Genomic DNA, 16,191 nt, shown 5'->3' with positions numbered 1-16,191 from the left:
GACAAAAGCTACCCTAACTAGATGGATGCACAAGCCTAATGTCAAGTTGTTTCACAAATCACAAGGAATCCCAGCAGTCCCTCCTCTATTTTATCTTCACCCCTTTAAAAACAATGTTTCTGCTGAAATTTAGGCACACCTGAACCCCATGGACATCCTAAAATCCATGAAACCAAATCAGAACTGCTCCAGCAAAAAGTCACTGCTTGGAGTAGTTTCAAAGAATCACTGTGCAATTTAATTTAATTTAATTTTCTGTGCAATTTAAGTCAGGACATGCTCGGAAAGGTTCAATTTTTTTTTAACAGGTTCAAATGACACAATTACTTACTAAGGCATATTTTTTTTCAGTTTAATCATGCTCTGCTTTTGGAACATACATAATATGCTTTAAGTCAATTAGGCTGATAACTGTTTAAAATAGTCCAGTATGAGTTTTGCATTTTTTGTATCCCAGTCATGCAATCTTAAGGGTCCTTCACACGCAGCTATATATTTCAGCAACATTTTCTCTCCTGTCTCTCGAAAGTCCAGACCCTTGATGTGTGAGCTGCTGGATGGTTCACTACTCGATTCTGGATCTGTGCTTTGTCTTTCTTCCTTTTCTTTTGCACAGTATTTCAGTCCCCAGTAACACATTTCGCCACAGTACATCATAGCCAGTAGATGAGTATCACTAAATATACCTGCCAGAAGGGGAGAAACACAGTTGGGCAAATATTTTGATATGCAGAGGCCTTTTTCCTTTCGGAGTATTTCACCATCAATCAGCCCTTGAGTCTAACTGCAATTCGCTCTCTCCCTCTCTCTGGAGGAAAAGAGCCCTGGCTATGCCCTCAGCTCCCAGAGACCAGAAGCAAGGATGGGTGAATGAATCTGTTGAGTCTGTTTCCCGCCTCCCAGCTGAGCAGAGCAGAGCAAGCTGCTCCAGCTGGTCCAGGGACTACAGAAGCAAGCAAGCTCCCAGAGAGCGAGCGAACAGGGGGAGCAAACAGGAGTTGGCCAGGGGAGTTGCAGTGGTTGAAGAGACAAAGGAGACAGAGGCTAAGAGGTAAGTGGGCTGCAGGAAGCCCAGGGGGCTGCCCTTTATCCTTCTGAGTGGCTGTGAGCTCACCAGGTGCTTCTGAGAGCTCCAACTGAATTGGGAGGGGGGGGGGTGGCCTGAATACTCCCAGCAGCTGAGTGGGCAGGAAGCTTCAGTCTGTTTCCCACCTCCCAGCTGAGCAGAGCAGAGCAGAGCAAGCTGCTCCAGCTGGTCCAGGGACTACAGAAGCAAGCAAGCTCCCAGAGAGCGAACGACCAGAGTGAGTGAATAGGGGGAGCAAAGAGGAGTTGGCCAGGGGAGTTCAGCAGGGGAGGTCAAGGGGGAGGCCCCTAACATTTTTTTTCATTTTATTTTTTACCTAACTTTTTTCCATTTATTTGTCTTGTAACACACACTTTCACACCAGTGGGACTCTGCTTTTCACCTCTACTGAGTAGAGGAGCAGGCACAGGCTAGTCTAGAACAATCACAAAGCTAGACACAAAAAGGGAAAAGAGGCTATGGAAGGACAAGACTCTCCAGTGGTGGTGACCTGCAAGGTGTGTGCAATGTTTGTTTTCTTGCCTGAGAACAACATGGCCTACACCTGCAACAAGTGCAAGTTGATCACGCTGCTGGAAGAAAAAGTAGGTGGACTGGAGCGGCAACTGTCGACCCTCCGGGGAATAAGAGAACACGAAGAGTTCTTAGACAGAATGGGGGAACTACAGCAGCAAAGGGAAGACCAGAAGCTTGAAGAGCAACAGCAAGATGAGGCAGTGGGAAATGCTGAGGTGAAGAAAAATGGAGTAGAGGATACTCCTTGGAAAAGGGTGACAGTTAGGAGAAGAAGAACTAGATGCCACTCTGCGCCAGTGGAAGCAGTGGAGCTGTGGAACCGATTCCAGGTACTTGCAGATGAGACTGGAGGACAGCCTGCAGAGGAAGAATCACAGGGGAACCTACATGAGAGTGAGCAAGAGGCTGAAGGTCAGTCAAACAGAGGCGATGAAACCCAGGCCTATAACAAGAAGAAGAGAAGAGTGGTAGTAGTGGGAGACTCCTTGCTGCGTGGGATCAAGACCCAGGTATGTCGCGAAGACCCGTGGACTCGCCAGGTATGTTGTCTCCCAGGAGGACGAATTAGAGACGTGACTGAAAGGTTGCCTGCACTCATAAAGCCCACTGACAGGTATCCCTTTCTTCTCATCCATGTGGGAACAAATGATACTGCCAAGCAGAGCTACGAAGAAATCACGTCAGACTTTGAAGCTCTGGGAAGGAAACTCAAGAACTTTGGGGCCCAGATAGTTTTCTCATCCATACTTCCAGTAGTTAAAAGAGGGATAGAAAGGGAATGAAAAAATACTCCGGGTGAATGACTGGCTACGAAGGTGGTGCCGACGAGAGAGATTTGGATTCTGGGACCATGGGCTATACTTCCTGGAAGATGGTCTGTTGGCAAGGGACGGGTTGCACCTCAAAAAGGATGGGAAGAATGTGTTTGGCCACAGCATGAAGAACTTCATCAGGAGGGCTTTAAACTGAATCCTACGGGGAAGGGAGATGTAATGTTGGGGGTAACAATGGATGTAGGCACATGCACTGCAACAGAGAGAACAGCTCTGATAGCGCCCAATAATAGTCTTCAGACACATGTAGGAAGAAAGCCAGACTACGAAGCACATGGTCTTCGATGTCTATATACTAATGCCCAGAGTATGGGAAACAAACAGAACGAACTTGAACTCTTAATACAGGAGGGAAATTATGACTTGATAGGTATAACTGAGACTTGGTGGGATGACTCTCATGACTGGAATACAGCCATTGAAAGATATAACTTGTTCAAAAAGAAGAGGAGGAACAGAAAGGGAGGTGGGGTTGCTGTATGTGAAAAATACATATCTCTGCACAGAAATACAGGAGGATGAGCTTGGTAGCCCCATCGAGACCATCTGGATCAAAATAAATGGAGCAAAGAATAAAAGGAACCTGGTGGTCGGAGTCTACTACCAGCCACCCAACCAAGGAGAAGACGAGGATGAAACTTTTGAAAAGCAAATAGCCAATGTTTTAAGGAAGCATGATGTAGTAGTAATGGGGGACTTCAATTTCCCCAATATTTGTTGGGAGACAAATTCTGCAAAACATGGCCCCTCCAGGAAATTCCTGACTTGTGTGGCGGATAACTTCCTCCTACAGAAAGTAGAGGAAGGAACTAGAGGATCGGCTATCCTTGCCTTGATCCTAACCAACAGAGATGACTTAGTAGATAAAGTAGCAGTTAGAGGAACTCTGCGGGAAAGCGGCCATGTTGCACTTGAGTTCTTGGTTCTAAGGGAAGCAAAAGCCGAGTGTAGTCAAACACGTACCCTGGATTTTAGGAAAGCTGACTTTAATAAACTCAGAACAATGATCAGGAAGGTCCCATGGCAAGCGATTCTAACGAGAAAAGGAGTCCAAGATGGGTGGGAGTTTTTAAAAAAGGAAATTCTCAAGGCACAATCACAAACAATTCCAACAAGAAGAAACGGTGGAAGACAAGACAACAGAAGAAGCCAATGTGGCTTCACAAAAAGCTTAGGGATGACCTGAAAACAAAAAAGGACACATATAGGAAGTGGAAAGAAGGCCAAGTAACAAAGGAAGAGTACAGGCAGGTAGCACAGAATTGCAGGGATGGCGTCAGGAAGGCTAAAGCTGAGAACGAGCTGAGGTTAGCAAGGGATGCTAAAAACAACAAAAAGGCTTTCTTCAGCTGTGTGCCCAGTAAAAGGCAGAGGAAAGAAATGGTGGTTCAGCTATTAAATAAGGATGGCAAAACGATAGCAGATGACAAAGAAAAGGCAGAGGTGCTCAATTCCTACTTTGGCTCAGTCTTCTCCCAAAAGAGGGTCTATGACCCTCTGGCAAAGGTGAAGTGCAGACTGAAGGGGCAGAATTGCAGCTTGAGATCGATCGACATATGGTCAAGGAACACCTAATTACTTTGAATGAGTTCAAATCTCCAGGGCCAGATGAACTGCATCCTAGAGTAATAAAGGAACTGGCAGAAGAACTCTCAGAACCACTGTCTATTCTCTTGGAGAAATCATGGAGGACGGGGGAAGTGCCAGATGACTGGAGGAGGGCTCATGTTGTCCCTATCTTCAAAAAGGGTAAAAAGGAGGAACCTGGGAACTACAGACCAGTCAGTCTGACATCAGTCCCTGGGAAAATTCTGGAGCAGATGATCAAGCAATCCATCTGGAAGCACCTTGAAAACAATGCCATGATTACTCGAAGCCAACGTGGATTTGTCAAAAACAAGTCCTGCCAGATGAATCTGATCTCATTTTTTGATCAAGTAACCTCCCTTGTAGACCATGGGAATGCTGTAGACATCATATACCTCGACTTCAGCAAAGCTTTCGACAAAATGCCCCATGATATCCTGATGAGCAAACTAGCTCAAAGTGGGCTAGATGAAACAACGATCCGGTGGATCCACAATTGGTTACAGAATCGGACTCAAAGAGTGCTTATCAATGGGACCTTCTCAAACTGGGGAGAGGTAACAAGTGGGGTACTGCAGGGCTCAGTCCTGGGCCCAGTGCTCTTCAACATTTTTATTAATGACTTGGAGGAGGAGGTGCAGGGAATGCTGATCAAATTCACAGATGACACAAAATTGGGCGGGACAGCTAATACTTTGGAAGACAGAAACAAAATTCAAAGTGATCTGGATAGACTGGAGCGCTGGGCAGAAAACAACAGAATGACATTTAATAGGGATAAATGCCAAGTTCTGCACCTAGGAAAAAGAAACCAAATGCACAGTTACAAGATGGGGGATACGTGGCTCAACAACACTACAAGCGAGAAGGATCTTGGAATTGTTGTCGATCACAAGCTGAATATGAGCCAACCATGTGATGTGGCTGCAAAAAAGGCAAATGCCATTTTGGGCTGCATTAATAGAAGCATAGCTTACAAATCCTGGGAAGTAGTAGTTCCCCTCTACTCAGCACTGGTTAGGCCTCATCTGGAGTACTGTGTCCAGTTCTGGGCACCACACTTTCAGAAGGATGCAGACAAACTGGAGAGGGTTCGGAGGAGGGCAACAAAGATGATCAGAGGACTGGAAACAAAGCCCTATGAAGAGAGACTGAAAGAACTGGGCATATTTAGCCTTGAGAAGAGAAGACTGTGGGGAGATATGATAGCACTCTTCAAGTACTTGAAAGGTTGTCACAGAGAAGAAGGCCAGGATCTTTTCTTGATCATTCCAGCATGCAGGACACGGAATAATGGGCTCAAGTTACAGGAAGCCAGATTCCAGCTGAACATCAGGAAAAACTTCCTGACTGTTAGAGCAATACGACAATGGAACCAATTCCCTAGGGAGGTGGTGGGCTCTCCCACACTGGAGGCATTCAAGACGAGGCTGGACAGCCACCTGTCAGGGATGCTCTGACTTGGATTCCTGCATTGAGCAGGGGGTTGGACCCGATGGCCTTGTAGGCCCCTTCCAACCCTACTATTCTATGATTCTATGAATGATGTTCAAGGCTGCCAGAATGCTCCAAATATCGTCTCGCTTGAGATCGCTGCTCACTTTGTGGGAACAGGAAATGTATGGAAAGGGAGCAGTGATCAAATGGGAGATTTGCGCACGTCTCCCAAGATTTGCGCAAATCTCTCAAAATTTACTGTGAGATGAATGCGAGTATGTGTATGACGATTCGCAAACATTTTCAGTTTGTATATGGGGCTTTGAACAGGACATGCTCACATGTTCTTCAAGCAAAAAACGAAATTTGCATACATCCCTAAATAGAACAGACTGTATTTATCTCTATTTTTGTGTGTGGAATGTAATTGTAAATGGCTTTGACAGCCAATCTTGGGTGAAAATGATAAAATAATTAAATTAGTCTTCCCAGCTGAGACCACAGTGTTGGCCAGCAGTGGGCAACTTCTAGGCTTTTGGGGGCTACATTGCCCCCCAGGCCCCCACTGGTGGCCAACACCCACCAAGCCCTCAAAATTCAACTATGTGGCAGCAGGAAAAGGGGCTATATTGTTTTAAAATAGCCCCTTTTGCCATGGTGCTACCAATTTATAAAACTGGCACTTCCAAATTATAAAATAGATTTCCCAGCTGAGACCACACTGGAGGCCAGCGGTGGGCAACTTCTAAGCTTTTTGGGGCCGCATTGTCCCCTGGACCCCCACTGGGAGCCACACACCCACCAAGCCCCCCAAATTCAACAATGTGGAAAAAGGGGCTATATTGATTTAAAATAGCCCCTTTCTGCCACAGCACTGCCAATTTTTCCTTTTAAAATGGGGCCTTTCCCCCTGGCATGAGGGAGTTTCAGGTCAGTGAGGGCTCACAAAAACAGCCAGAGGGAGAGCATGTTGCCACCCCTGCTGTATGCAGAATCCAGCCAAAATTAAAAACAACCGAATTAGCCATATTTACAAATATATACTCAATTTTCATACTATGTTTGTGTTGCCCTGTTTGTTGTTGGAAGGACATCCTTTTGCACAAAGTGTAGAATGCTTGTTGAAAACCACAAAGAAAGTGTTGAGCTTGAAAAAACTACGGGGAGGGCAGCAGCAGATGTGTCAAAGCAGGGGAGGGAGAAGCATAAAGAGGGTCCCGGATGAGAATTTACGAGTGAAGCAACATCTGTCTTCAGAGAGGCTAAGAAGCATTTCTTCTGATCAAAGAAAAGAGCTGTGCACAGATGGTCCTCTCAAAATTCTCCACCTTTTTTGGGGGGCAGAAAAATTGGGGGGAACAATTTCACGGAATTATGTCAGGGTGAGGAAAAATTCTGAACAATTTCTCACAGGTAGGGCTCACCATTGGCAGGGGTTGTAGCACAGCTTCTTTCTTTTTTCATAAGAGCTTTTAGTTTTTTGTGCTGCCAGTGCAAGTGGCAAAAGTACCAACAGTGTTGGCAGACTGGCCCCCATGTTGCATCCACCACAATGCAGGTGTGAGCAGGGGACAGTGTTGTGTCTAGCTCCAGAGAACAGGTGAAGCTAGTGCTGGGCCAAAATCTGCCCTCGAATTTCCTGCAAATTTCCTTTCCCCATGAAAGAGGCTTCTATAATTCTGCCTCATTCTCAGGGTGTTTTATAATTTTTGTGTTTGGTGTTTTTGAGCTCACATAATCATGGTGAGGTAGCCAAGGGTGTTGTGTGTAATACAAAGAGAACACACAGACACACCTCTCCACTGCTGTGCAGCCTCCCAGGCTGCCCGCACTTCTTGATCCGGAAAAGCCCTATGGGAGGAATTACCTCATGATGCCTTCCCCTGGGCTTTAATTCAATTGTGGGAAGCTGAGGAGGCTACAGGCCAGAGAGATGATTGTACAATAAAAAACAGGATACTGCCTGGCTCCCTCCTAGGTAAGGTAAGCCCAAGAACCCCACACCCAAGCCATGAGAATTTCTCCCAAATTTTCTTCAGCACTGAGTTTCTTTTCAAAAGCAGTTCATTTTCTCTCAAACTGAAAGAGAATGGTAGAAAAAAAAGTGGGGATTTTTTTTGGCACAGCACTTTCAAAGAAGTTCCCAGGTTGGTTTTCCTTCAATTTCTGGCTTATTCATTTCACTGCTTGTGTGAACAGATTACAGGGATGGACTGAAAATAAGGAGACCAGAAGCAGCTAATGATAATGTGAAAATCAGATCTTGCACTCATAACTAAAAGAAAAACATGTGACAAAATAATCACAGCTGTGCCTGTTTACTGTGTGCTTTACCCACCAATGGCCATGCTGGCTGGGAATGATGGGTATTGTAGTCCAACACATCTGGAAGACACCTGCTTGGGAAAGGCTGGACTAAAGACTCACAAACTACTAATGTGACATGGAAAACTGAGATAAGAACTAGAAGCTTACTGCTGTATCCACTGGATCCATTTGCTTTTCTGTTAGGTTTGTCTGATGCAAAAGATGACAGACAACTAATGGGACATGCCCCCTCTGTTTTTGTAACAGAGTTGGGAATGCTTCCTTCCCACCCACTAGTCATGTTTCTTTTCCATAAATCCTTCAAACTAAAAGGAGAGGGATGGGGGAAAAGCACCACGCAGAAGATTTACCTTCATGGACCAGTCTAGCTGCGGCGGCATCCTGAGACAAGAATTCCTCATCTGGGTTATCCGAACATCTAAATTCAAGCATCTTCACCAAGTAATGGATTCCTTCATTAAGGAACTGAAGGAGAAGAGAGAACACTTAGGAGTACATGCTCTGTATCTTCACTATTTTTCAGGCAGGCGCCATTTTGGCTTCAGGCACTGCCACCCAGGCCACTTGGGGGCCTTTCCTGGGCTGTTGGAGGCCGCTCCATCTCCCGGTCAAGCAGTGATGCTGCACATCAAACTCAGCTGAATGCAGGCCCCAAGAGTTTCTCTGAAATTGAACTTGGCTCTTGCGCCACAACAGGTTCCCCACTCCTCGCCCATGCCAAGCCCTACATGCCAAAGATGCAGCTAGTGCTCCTCTGAGTTCTATGTCCGTGCTCACAAAGTCGATAAGAGAGATGATCATAAAGATGATTTCACTGGGGAGTTATAGCAGTAGTTCACAAAGACAGGTAATTGGATTTAAAACTGATTTACAAAAGGACAAAGAAGGCAAAGGAGTCCGTTGGGTAGAATCTCTCTATGCCAGTGCTACACTGGCAAACGGATAGCATGAGGACTCCAGTCCTCAACAATGGATGGGCGAGAAGGAAGGAATTACTACAGGGCAGAACTCTAGTAATCCCATATGTTCTGCATCCCACTGTACCCGTACAATACCTCTCCAGAGTCAATAGGAACAAGAAGTGCAGTATTTATACGATCCTAAACCCTCTAGGTTTACCAAGTTTGCAGAACTGTCAACTCATTTAGCACTGGACATATCATCTGGGGAGTTTTTACTGCTCAATTTCCACAAGCTTCAGGGTCAAACTACATGTTGCACTGATTATGTAGCACTTAGCTGACTCCCTCTCCTTCTTTAGGAACAAGAGCATGCAGCCCTGATCCAGATCAGGACGACTGCAAACTGGAAGGTTTAAAAGTTCCTCCCCCTGCACTTGCTTCCTGATCTCTCTGTCTTTCTCCCCCACCCTGTCAACATTGATGCCAAGTGAGTTTTTTTGTTTGTTTTTTAAACGGTGGCAGCGAAGATCAGGATACAAGAAGCTGTGGGGGGAGGTTCAACACTCTCCTCCCGGTGCATGGTGGTCCCATCAAGGCTGAAAGAAACTAGGAGAATGGCCAGCTGCACATTATATAATTAACGTAATGTGTAGTTTGACCATTATTCTGATTTGTTCCAGGGAATGCAGGCTGTAATCCTATACCTCCTTTACTTTACTTCCAAGCAGACATACATTTCTCACAGTTGCCTTTACAGGAGCAGCCTGTTTTATTGCAGCTGTTTTTTAAACCTAAGGGGCAGTACCTTTTTAAGCAAATTTGTCTTCTTCATTAACCATTCTTTCCTTCCTTTAACCGTGTGACAAAACATGTAGATCAAGGCTCCTCTTCTCCAATAAAGACATTCCAGCAATTCTGTACTAAGCACTGTGAATGGCTAAAAAAAAGAGGAAGAAAAAAGACCCGCCCATCAGTTACAACGCTTGGGCCTTGAATAAGAGAGATAAACATAACGTATTTGGGACCTACTGATAGTTTCATGCCTGCTAATGGGAATGCCTAATGGCATGAAGCAAATCAGATTTTTAAAATGGATGCATGCTATACTTACAGGGACTAGGTTCACAAGATACAGAAAGCCTGGTTGTTTCAAATGATTGTTCTTATAGAGCAGGAGTGGGGAACCATTTTTCTTTCACGGGCCACATTCCTTTGGGCATCATCTATCAGGGGCCCCATTGCAGGTGGTGGGACCAGAGCTGGAGGTGGGCAGGACCAGTGCTAAAAGCATGCAGGGCACACATTTTATCTCTCTCTCTGCCCTCCCCTTTCTCTCTCTTTCTGCTACTCCCCCTCCACACCCTGCCCCCACACTGCCACCTGCATAAAATGAGGACTAAGGCCAGCTGTTGGGCCACATGTTGCAAAATTCAAGACAAGGAGAATAGGAATGAGAAATTGAGGGAGGTCACTTGAGGATGGAACGGGTTTATTTTTGTTTGGATTTTTTTCTACTGCACATGAGATTTAAAAAAAAAAAAAAAAGCCTGTGAAGGTTTGAGGCCTAGGGAGGCAAAGGGAAAAACGGTCAGGCTTAGAGGCCTGGAGTTTTCTGCTGGGAGGGGGTAACCCTGAGAAGAGTAGTTTCATTTCTCTGGTTAAATGTCACTTTCATCTCTCCACTTAAGTTTCCTTTCTTCAGGTTTGAAGCAATACCTTTGGTTTTGAAGGAGGAGGGCATATAAAGACAGTGAGAGAGCCAGTAAGGGCCAGAAAGACTAGGCTGCAGCCACAGCGAGAGTGACATAGCCAGAGCCCGAAGTCTGAAGAGTGAGCAGGAAGAAGCAGCCTAGAAAAGTCTAAGGACAGCTAGGGTAAAGGAACTTGCATTTTGCAACTTTTGTTTTCTTTTAATGCCTTTTCTATCACTCAGCCCTTTGTGTAAATATCTTTAGTTGTAGCTTGTTTGCTTTAATTCACCACTAAACTGTTGTGGTTAAAGCCTGTGTCTAGAGTGTGAGTCACCCCATGTCTACAGCCTAAACCCCATGTTGTTATAGAAATTTCAGCTTTAATATGTCTAGTTTAGCTTAGGTTGTTCTATGTAGCTAAATTTTTGTGTGTGTTCTATGTACCTCTGTATAAAACTGCCATGTTGGCAAAGACACAGCGCCTTATCAGAGACTGAGGAATGTCAAGAATGTAGTATGCAAGAGTACGTGACTATCTCTCTGCTGTCTCTCTGCACATGCTTGAGTGTTGAGGGGTGTTGTTTGTGCCAGCTAGACAAAGAAGTTAGTAGAGAGCAGGCGTAAGACAGCCCCCAGAGACTGTGTATATAAGTCTCTGGATCACATTACTTGATTGTGACCTTTGTTGGAGCGTTAGCCCCAAAGGTTGCCTTATTCTGCAGAATAAAATCATGTTGGACCAGATCTCTGCCTCCTCTCGTTCTTGGTAAACAAATTGGAAAGTCTACCAGGGAAAGAACACAATTTTTGTAACAACGTTACTGAGAAGGCGAAGTTTAAAAGAAGGAAGGTGGGACTCGTAAGGAGGCAAGAGATCTTTAAGGAGTTGCTCAGGGGGTCCAGGTCATAGGCGAAACCCTGACAGAGCCATTGTGGCTCAGGTTTAGTACTCACTTCTTGGGAAGCACCACTTTCATTAACCAAGATTTCCGGCTCTGAAAGTACATGAATTAGATCCTCAACTTTCCACAATGAAGACTCTTCTGGAAATTCTTCATCGACAAGCTGGTTTTCTTCGAAGTATGTGATATCCAGCACAGCCTTTAGAAAGGTGGAAGAATACAAGTTCTGTAAATTGCAAAGTGCTTAGTCATGGCAAGACCTCACCTTGTCATGGCAAGACCTGCACTAAGCAAAGGTGGGTTTTAGGCCTGGGGCTGAGTGCAACCTTCTCTCCACTTCCCCTTCTTCCATACCCAAGGATTCCTAAAAACACAGTGCTAAGGATGGGTTTACTAAGCTCAACTATGGGCTGGACTCTGTTTGAATGAGGGCTCACAGGCCTGCATCCTGGACTCTTTTTTCCAAGACCTGGCCTGCATCTTGGAATATAGAAATAAGAAATAAAAGCGTCATCGAGAAGGTCCAAAATACCTCAACACTCAGTAACCACTACCTATCATATGCTTAGAATTATAGCTCAGGGCTTCCTAGATGCTTTCTGGGCCAGGGAGTCCTCCTGATATCCCTTTTTCAGTATTCTGAAATTAAGCACACTCTTGCAGATGCTTGTGTAATGGGCTGGTCATTCTCTGCACTGTCATGCCATTCTGATCAGATTCCTTGCACCAACTCATCAGCTTTAAGGCTCTTCTGGAAGAGGCCATAACTTAATGGTATAACACATGTTTTGTCTGCAGAAGGTCTCAAGTTCAGTCTCTGGTATCTCCAGTTAAAACAAGGATTAGATAGCAAGTGGTAAAAAAAAAACTCTGGAGAGCTGCTACCAGTCAGAGTGGACAGTCAGCCTTCCGCAAACTGGTGCTCTCCAGCTGCTCTGGGCTGCACCTTCTATCAGCCGTAGCCAGCATGGTCAACCATAAAGGATTATCAGAGTTGTAGTCCAAAAAAACCTAGAAGGTACCAGGCTGGAGAAGGCTGGGCTAGATCAACAAATTTTTGCATGGAATGGCACTAAATTGTGAATTAATGCACAGTTAATCTAAGAACTAATTGCAGGTTAACTGCGGGCTGTTTAACCCTCAATTAACCAATAATTGGTTCACACATCACAAATCAACCTATGATTGGGCTGATCAGAGGTTGATTATTCAAAGTGGAAGCAGCACGCACCCTGGCGAATTGTGGGTTAATTAACCCACAATTTGCCACTGTTGTTTGCGAACGGCATCATGGTCTGGCCTGATAAAAGGCAGCTTCCCTCTTGGTGCTAGCACTATGTGGCGGCAACGATTAGCGTTAGAAAGTATGGCTGTGTTTATCAACCACTTACTCAAGTCATACAGTCAGTTGGGGCAGTCTGGCGGGAAAGCAATCTGAACAAATCTAACAGTGATTATTGTTGCTATTTTAATTCCTGTGATTGTTTTTTTTAGAAAGATAACAGTCAACCCACAAAGTAAGTCAAAAACACAAGTGATCTATATCAGGGTCTCCAACCATTTTGGACCCCTGTGCATGTTTGGCATTTTGAAAAAGTGCCCTGGGTACCCCCTGGGTACCACCACAAATTAGCTGCTGTAGTGGGATGGAGGGCCAATCACAAAAATGTTAGTTGTGTCCGTGTGTAAGCATGAATGTGTACCCTGTGCATGTGCTACTCTCTCTCATCCCCTTCTCTCCCCCTGGCTCCTTCTTCCCTCTCTCTCTCCCAGTCCCCATGCAAGCAAGTAGAGCAATTTCTCAATTCTTTTACACAGGGCAAGAAAAAGTTCCCCTGCTGGAAATAGGCTGAAGGGCAAGGTAAGCCCTCCCAAGGACCTTGTTGCCCCAGTGGTCCTTGGTGGAGGGTGGACTTCGCCCTGCTCCAGGCATTTTTGGCAAGGAGGACTCCCCACCTGCACTATTGAATGGTGAAATTGCTCTGTTCACTTGCAGATCAAGGCAGAAAATGTGCACGTTAAGCAGCTTTAAGCAAATGAAGCCAACAGGAGCACAATTGCAACGACAAACCATCAAATTCATTTTTCAGTTCTGTCACCAAGTTTGACAACCTCAGCTCAATCAACAGATATCAATTGGCCAACGTAAATTGGTTCATGGACTGGGCTGTCCACACCTAAGTTTTATTCCCGGTGCCATTCATTTTTACTCCATTCCAGTTCAACACAGTTGACATCACGATTCAAGTCAATTGTAAAAGCATTCATTTCATACTCTGCAATTACTCTTTCAATAAGAAAATCTCTCTCATGCCCCAATGAGAGGATGGTTAGTAGGTTTTGACTTCAATGAGAAGCAAGCTTGGAATTGTAGCATAAGATGCTGAAAATGCATTACTGCACAATACCTGTGTATAAAGTTGCACAAGCCTGGGAAGTGTGGAATTTTCTCTGGGTTCCTCAGAAAGTTCGGTCAGACTTTCCAGTGTAGTGGAAGCCTGCATTAAGAAGTCATCTGTTGATGAGGGGAGACCAAAGACCTCATTAAAACAGAACTAAATTAACCATGCAACCAATATACTGCAGCATTCTTTCCATGCCCATCAGGAAAGTCTCTATCCCATAAACCCAGCAGTGGGGAAAAACAGTGGCAGCAGGCTATTGCCCTCATGTCCTGCTTGTGAGCTCCCCAGAGGCATCTGGTTGGCCACAGCAGGAAAGAGGATGCTGTACTAGATAGGTTGTCAGTCTGATCTAGCAGGACTCTTCTTATGTTCTTAAGGTGTGGGAGAAAGAATAGAAGGATGGAAGCTAGAGATCCATGAAGCAATGAATGAGAGCGAGGAGTAGAGAAAGGCAATTAATTCCTAAAAGGAGAGCTGCAGAGTCTTTGATCATCCTGAAACCTACACTTGCACAGGGTAGGCTTTGGTTCTACTTAGACTCAGAGCAGGGCTGGAGTCAAGAGTTGGCACTACAGGGCACTCGCTGATCCCCATACCCCAGCAAAGGGTCCACTGAGATCCCCAGAGCCCACTGGCCCTGTTCCTCTCCTCCTCCTCCCCACTGTTGCTGCTTGTCCACTTGCCCACTCCAAGTGTATGAGCTGCAGAAAGAGACAGGAGCAGCAGCAGCCTCCACTTACCTAACTTTCTCATTCTGGGCAGTGGTGCATTTGTTCCAATGGGTCACTTTTCAGCAACGTCAGTTGCAAGTGCAGGTTTCCCAATCCAGATCAGGACCACAGCAGAGGACAAAGGGTTAATGCCCCCTAACCCCAACCCAGTCCAGGTCCCCTGCACTTCTGAGTTTAAAAAACGGAAAAAGCAGACACACCACTAGCAGCTACATCTTTAAAGTCAAGCATGGCTTGACCCCATGAACAGAGCAAGAAATCTCACACCATGGCATAAGAAGAACCATGCTGCATCAGATGGTCCATCTAATCCAGCATTCCATACACAAAGCGGCCAACCAGCTGCACAAGGGAAACCCATAAGCAGGTTTGTTGTTGTTGTTGTTCAGTCGTTCAGTCGTGTCCGACTCTTCGTGACCCCATGGACCATAGCACGCCAGGCCTTCCTGTCCTGCGCTCTCTCCCGGAGCGTGCTCAAGTTCATATTCATTGCATCCGTGATGCTATCTAGCCATCTCATCCTCTGCCGTCCCCTTCTCCTTTTGCCTTCAGTCTTTCCCATAAGCAGGACATGAGTGCAAAAGCACCTCCCCAGCAACTGATGTACACAGGCATACTGCCTCCGATACTGGAGAGAACACATAGCCATCTGGACTAGTAGCCATTGATAGCCTTCTCCTCCAGGAATTTGTCCAGCCCCTTTTTAAAGCCATCCAAATTGGTGGACATCACTACAAATAGGCCACCGTGAGAGCACCAAGGAGGCAGATCCACCCAGTGCATCTTGCCCCAGCCCAGCCTTCCTCAAAGTGGTGCCCTCCAGATGTTATGAACTACAACTCCCATCGACCCCAGCCAGCATGGCCAGGGATAACAAGACTTGTAGTCCAAAACACTTGTCCGAAACCTGTTCCCTGGAATGGAAAACAGACTGGGGTTGGATCCAGTCTTGAGCTAGTTATGACTAACTTACACAACCCACTGATTTTAATGGGTCTACTGCAAGTATGGCTAAAACTGGATTCAACCCAAGGTCTGACCCAAAACTCCGAATGGGACGGATGCTTTGGGAGAGGGCAGCGCCGAGTTGGACCACTACCAATACGGGAGGCTACGGCAAGGCAGCGCACCGGGGCCGAGTGGCCCCTCTTACCGGCGGAGTCTTCGCCTTGTCTCCAGCGGTGCAGTCTCTCTTGGAGTCCCGCAAGCCGCTGCTGCAGGCAAGCAGCAAAACCAGCCCCAGCCATAAGGAACGCCGCCTCCGCACACTTCCTGGCGTCACGTGGCCTCCCCCGCTGGCTCTGTCACGTGACCACTCTCCCCGGCCCCTCCCCCGTCACGTGACGTGCCCTATCCGCGCAGGGGGTGTATAGAAGAGAGAAAAGCCTCCCGCTGCGGCGTCCCTAAATGGGGGCGGGGTAGCAGCCACAAGAGATAGGAAAAGGGTAGAGTGACAGCTCACCCTAGTTTCCGGGTCCCCCCCTTCTTTAGGAAGGAAACCCGAGTTGTCTCTCGAACTCAATGAAGAAATTCAGGATTGGATGGTCCTTGAGATAGCGTAGCAAAAAACCAGAAAGTTGCTGCGAAGACACGAGTTCTTCTGCTTCCCAGCATGGGTCTTACTTCTTGTGATTTTATTTTTTTTTTCGTTTTTAAAAATTTACAGTGCAATCCTATACATGGCTACTCAGAACTAAGTCCCACTGAGTTCAAAAGAACTTTCTTGCAGGTACGCGTATAGGATTGCAGGCGTGAAAGTGCAATGTATCTGC

General features: G+C 46.0%; 1 protein-coding gene across 1 annotated transcript; it reads right to left on the bottom strand.

Moving 5' to 3' along the window:
- Positions 1 to 218: 218 nt before the first annotated feature.
- RIMOC1 (RAB7A interacting MON1-CCZ1 complex subunit 1) lies at positions 219 to 15,722 on the bottom strand. The gene is made up of 6 exons (XM_084833148.1): positions 15,573 to 15,722; positions 13,692 to 13,798; positions 11,336 to 11,482; positions 9,496 to 9,627; positions 8,139 to 8,253; positions 219 to 686 (listed from the first exon to the last, which is right to left on the bottom strand). The coding sequence occupies exons 1-6, from the start codon at positions 15,664 to 15,666 to the stop codon at positions 400 to 402; spliced, it is 882 nt and encodes a 293-aa protein (XP_084689274.1). The 5' UTR covers positions 15,667 to 15,722; the 3' UTR covers positions 219 to 399.
- Positions 15,723 to 16,191: the final 469 nt, after the last annotated feature.

The sequence above is a fragment of the Heloderma suspectum genome, chromosome 2 (assembly GCF_057233095.1).
Source record: "Heloderma suspectum isolate Gila_16-S chromosome 2, 16-S_ref, whole genome shotgun sequence".
Classification (NCBI taxonomy): domain Eukaryota; kingdom Metazoa; phylum Chordata; class Lepidosauria; order Squamata; family Helodermatidae; genus Heloderma; species Heloderma suspectum.
This window is presented reverse-complemented; position numbering and strand designations above follow the sequence as displayed.

Excerpts from the sequence above, each read along its gene's own strand:
- RIMOC1 (XM_084833148.1), bottom strand. The coding sequence starts at position 15,666 with ATGGCTGGGGCTGGTTTTGCTGCTTGCCTGCAGCAGCGGCTTGCGGGA. Across the intron at positions 11,483-13,691 it reads TTGTGCAACTTTATACACAG|GCTGTGCTGGATATCACATA; the intron begins GTATTGTGCAGT and ends ACCTTTCTAAAG. Across the intron at positions 8,254-9,495 it reads AGACAAATTTGCTTAAAAAG|TTCCTTAATGAAGGAATCCA; the intron begins GTACTGCCCCTT and ends CTTCTCCTTCAG.